General features: G+C 43.1%; 1 protein-coding gene across 1 annotated transcript; it reads right to left on the bottom strand.

Moving 5' to 3' along the window:
- Nucleotides 1–2,737: 2,737 nt before the first annotated feature.
- Nucleotides 2,738–4,403, bottom strand: neurod6b (neuronal differentiation 6b). The gene is made up of 2 exons (XM_046408865.1): nt 4,133–4,403; nt 2,738–3,824 (listed from the first exon to the last, which is right to left on the bottom strand). Exon 2 carries the CDS (start codon nt 3,817–3,819, stop codon nt 2,821–2,823), a length of 999 nt encoding a protein of 332 aa, XP_046264821.1. The 5' UTR covers nt 3,820–3,824; nt 4,133–4,403; the 3' UTR covers nt 2,738–2,820.
- Between the last annotated feature and the right edge of the window lie 816 nt (nt 4,404–5,219).

Here is a 5,219-nt window from a genome sequence, read left to right as displayed (position 1 = left end):
CAGTCAGGGCTCATTCAGACAGGATAAGACTTTCTGTTGAGGTGTTTTTGTAACTAACTGTAATTTCATTTTTATGCAAGCGGCCACCGACCATCAGTCACCGCTTAAGCTGCAGCTTTTGCTCCTGTGTTGTTTTAAATTGGCTCGTTTATGACTAAGGGACACATGTTGTTCCCAAGTCAGGTGTGTCCAAATGCCTGATGTTTAAATGATCAGCATCTGACTGTCATACTGGGCCGTGGTGCCCCAAAGCTCAACATGAACAAAGTGTGTGTGTGCGTGTGTGTGTGTGTGTTCCCGCAGTGAGCCTCGCGCAGTTGTTACTTTCAACTTTTTCCAATGATTGGTGATGAATGAGTCTGGATGAAAAATGATGGATTCAACTGTTCGCAGTAGGTTTTCCCGATGATAAGTAAATGCTTTTAACTGTGAAAATATAAACACAAATAAATGACTTTCTTCTCACAGTTTCATTAACATCGGCTTGGCTTTTCTCCCACTCATTGTATGACATTCTGGCTTTTAATCCCGCACAGGCCTGCGCACTTCTGCCCAGTAAAAACCCAGCGAATAAACCAGAATAAACTGCATTTAATCCTGATGCTGAGGATCAAAGTGAAACGAATTTGGAAGAAGGAAAAAATAAAACCCATTGCGAAGAAACGGAGTTTTATTTTGGTTCATTCAGAGAGCGTGAGCACCTCTAACAGGAAGCGCTGCGTCTCCAGGGATCACCAGGTTCACTTCTGTACTGACGGGGAGGACTGGGAGGACTTGGCGGACTGGGAGGACTGGGAGGACTGGGATCGGTTGTCTGCGCTCTCTGGCTGACGTCCAACACCTCGTGGTCACAAATCAGCCATCTGATCTGCTCCAATTAAATCTAATTATGTGTTTTTTCAGGTAAAGGGTTTTACGTAAGATTTGCGTAGTTTAACAGTTTGATGCTGTGCAAACTGTTAAGTTTAAACCCTCAGTTTAGTCAGACTGTAGTTAAAACGATCGTGTTTTTATCGAAAATAACTCGGATTGATTACAATAATTTTTTTTTTTACAGTTAAAAACTTCTGCTGCCTCCAGCCGGTGCTGATAAACAGGCCTTGTGTGCTCTGTGGCACCACATCAGAGCTTATTGGATGATTCCATTTCTCAAACAATAAATAAATAAATAAAATTACGCCCGAGGCGTTTTTACACTGATTTATTTTTCTAACATTTTTTTAAATTGCCACCCGCCTGCTGTCGATCATTTCCACAGAAAGCTGAGAAGCTGGGCTGCAACATAAAGCCTCTCACAGCCTCTTCGTTTTATTGCGACAAACACATCACAAAACACCAACACATTACTTCACGAATATTTCGATCCATAACGAGTTTTCAGGAGTGTGTGTGTGTGTGGGTGTGTGTGCATGTGTGTGTGTGTGTGTGAAATAAAAGTTAGAAACATAATCATTCGGTTAAAGTTACAAAAGCAACAGGATTTATGAGTCCAGTCACCAACGCTGTGCAGAAACACACGAAGTGCATCACAGCTGCTCTTCAGCAGGAACAACAAAGTGTAAAAAGTTCACATCCAACTACCCAAAAACTGTCATGTCGTTGCATATTGATGGTCAACATCTCTTTTTTAAGGCATGTTGTCTCGGATTCATATAGTTTTGTTCACTTCACACACAAATGATTTTCCTTCCAGTCCCCGACTTTCAGCTGCAGTGAAATATACAACAATGCAACAGAAACAAACTTTAAATGTATGGGAATTCACATAAAGGGCAACACTGTTGAATTTTACAATATCTTTTTTTTTTATAATATATTATCCACATTCAAATTGACGGAGTTATAATAAATAAGCTTAAATAAATAAATACAATAATAATTTACATTCACCTCCACACTATTTACTCCAAGTACAAATGCATTTAGTTTTCCAGGTTGGTTTATTTTTCCCCCCCAAGAACTTCCTGTCTTTGCAGGACCAATTCAGATGACGTCTTCTAAACACAAGCACGTTTCCAAACATTTTATCTATTAATTAATTCTGTCTAATTGTCATCGTTTTAATTAGATATTAGATAAAGAGAAACGCACCGTCAGAGAAAATATACATATATCGTTTTTTTTTTTCATACAAGCAAAGATTGCATTTGGCTGTCTTGCATAGCTCAATTGACCTTTATTGCTAATAGACTGAATCTCTGAACTCCAATCACGTCTCAGCAAACTTCCCTGATGAAGTGAAACGTCTTTAGATTCTTCTTCCTCGGTTGTTTTGTTTTGCTGTTGTTGTTTTTACCCGCCACAAAATTCATTTCACTGGCTGCTGTGACCCCAATTGAATAACCACACAAATCTAATCAACTGTCCACCGTGTCAGCTTTACGTGACCCAGCAGCATGATGCTCAGCACCTGTGACTAACCTGCTGCAAACCTGAAAAGCTTTAAGGGATTATTCTACATTTGTGGAGCCATTGAGTCTTAAATATCATTGAATTAGAAGATTTTCAGACTAAAGTCTTTTCATTTGTTGGCAAAGAAAAAAAAATCGGATTCCTTTTTTCTCTTTGTTCTGCCTTGTATCACCTCAGATTTAGCGGAACAACAATCAAGAATCACATTTCATTTGAAGACTTTCATCATGTTTCAAAGAAAAAACGAGGCTTAACACTCAACACAAAAATGACTTGTTAAAATGGGCTTTTTTTTTTCTTTTTTTTTTTTGCAGTGCGTGTCTGGAGTCCATTTCGTTCCACTCTCGATATCTGCGGGGGGAAAAAATTGCATCGCTTCTGAAACTTGAACTTTGTCCAGCTGATTGATTAATTGTGGAAAGAGCCATTAACTTCCCCTTGTGCTTGAAAGGACTGGCTGCGGACGTGCAGATCGTAGGGAAAACGGGCCTCTGGGGAGACTCGGTACATGGAGTTGTGCGCAAGAGCCGTGCGCCCTGGCGCACTGCAGTAGCGCATGCCATAGTGGCTGCTTTTGCTGTAGTCTGGCGGATCTTCGTGTTTTAGGGAGAAAATCCCGTTAAAGTTCATCGGGGGGCTCAGCTGGCCGTCGAAATGCGGACTCCCGCTGTCTGGGGACGGGTTTTCGTAGTAGGGCTCGTACACGCTGCTGTAGCTGTAGTGTCTGAACGTCTTGGCGCTGCTGTCCAAGCCGCTCCCGCTGTGGCCGGGGGGTGTGTTCACGTCTGAGCCTGGGTACGAGTACATGGCATCGTAAGGCGATCTGCCAGAGAACATGACATCCCCGTTGTGGTCTGTGAGGAAATTTCTCGCGTTCAGCTGCAAACAACCGGCCACCAAGTTGGTCGTGGGCTGAGATAATCCTTTGCACAAAGTCTGTACGAAGCTGAGGAGGTCCGGTCTCTTCCCTGCGCTCAGAGTCTCTGAAAGGGCCCAGATGTAATTTTTGGCCAGTCTAAGGGTCTCAATCTTGGACAGTTTTTGAGTTTTAGAGTAACACGGCACAACTTTGCGAAGGCTCTCCAGCGCGGCGTTCAAGCCGTGCATCCGGTTGCGCTCTCGGGCGTTGGCTTCCTGGCGCCGTAGCCTGGACCTGTCCAGCTCCTTGCCGAGCTTCTTTTTCCTTGGACCTCGCTTTTTAGGAAGCCCGTCCTCGTCCTGATCGTCCTCCCTTTCGTCCTCCTCTCTGTCGGAGATGTCGTCCTCGGCCTCCCTCATGTCTGAGTTGGACCTGTCTGTGCTGTGCTGTCGGTCGTGCTTCAGGCTCTCAGGTAAGCTTTCGCGGGGAAAATTGGCACCAAACCGCGGCTCACACATATGCGATTCCTCGAATGGCAGTGTCAACATATTTTCTACAAAAATCAAAGCAAGAACAAAAAAGAAAAGAAAGAAAAAGAAAGAGTAAGGACAGAGTAGAACACCGTCTTATGAAGGTTGTCAGTTAATTACCTTGTGAATGGGTCCTCCCATGAGGAAGAAGAACAAATTGGCAACAAGGCCACTGTCACAGCTTGCTACCTTTTCAAAGACACTCAACTTCATTGTCTTTGGACTCGCTTTTTTTTAAAAAGCAATACACAGCACAAAATCGTTCATATCTTAAACAATGAACCCAAACTCTAAAAGCCAACAAATGCACACGCAATAGAAGAAGACTAACCTCTGGTCAGCGTGCGCCGCGCATGTTCCCAAACGATCTCCTCGGAATCTGCAGCTTCTCCTCTCTTATCAGCCACAAATTGGAGGAAAAAGCTTTAAACCTGCACAGTCTCTCTTTCCCTGCTGTGTTCTGCTCTTCCTTTTCCTCTCCCCTTCACACTCTCCCCCTCTCTCGCTCTCTCTCTCTCTTCCCCTTCCCTCTCTCTTTGAGGAATGACACTCATGCCAACAGCGGGTACCCATGCCATCTGCCGCTGACGTCTTGTGGCAGCCGAGACCACGTGTTCAGTGTCCCATGGGACCTCCATTCCGTACCGATCATCTGGCAGCTCCTGTAATGGGCACCGGGAGGCCCGCGTTTACCGTCAAAAACACAGACCGGAGAGGGATAACAACTAATATCTGCATTTCCTCGTGTAAGAAAGATGAATTAATGTCTTTTTGTTCTGGAAAAAAAAATGCATGTGGTATGTGGGAGTCTGCAGGCGTCCTCAACAGGTGAGGCAGACAGATAGAATTCATATTAGAATAAATGAACTCTGAACTGTTTTTATTCATTATTATATTGCACCTTCAGATCCAATATTGTAAAAGGTTTAAGATAGTCACAGATCAGTAAACACACACACACACACACACACCAGAAGTTAAGATGGAAAGTCTTGTTAAAAGACCTCTCCTAAAACTCAAAGTTAATTCAATTACAATAATTAAAACCATTTACAAATGCATTTCTGACAAGAAGCTGTGAATAAGTAAACTAAAAAGCATGATGGGACTGAGAGGGTTTAAATAACACTGCGATATCTGCTGTGTGTTAACCCGGGCTCAACACACTCATCCAGCACTGGTTTGTCATCCTCGTCTTCATACTTCAGGACTCTCAGAGATTTGGTTTTGAGCTGATGACACGTTTCAGAAACTGACATGTTACTTCTGTTTGGGGTCTCCCAGACCACAGCTGTAAAACAACCGTTTAGAAGACTTTAATTTGTCCTTTGTCTATTAGTGCACAATGACGATTTAAAGAATTTCCCTTTGGAGATAAATAAAGGAATTCTGATTCTGATTCTGATGACAGTGCAGCT

This window comes from Scatophagus argus, chromosome 13 (genome assembly GCF_020382885.2).
Source record: "Scatophagus argus isolate fScaArg1 chromosome 13, fScaArg1.pri, whole genome shotgun sequence".
NCBI lineage: Eukaryota > Metazoa > Chordata > Actinopteri > Scatophagidae > Scatophagus > Scatophagus argus.
This window is presented reverse-complemented; position numbering and strand designations above follow the sequence as displayed.

Bases quoted from the DNA above. Each gene is read 5' to 3' on its own strand.
- neurod6b (XM_046408865.1), bottom strand. From the start codon at position 3,819: ATGTTGACACTGCCATTCGAGGAATCGCATATGTGTGAGCCGCGGTTT.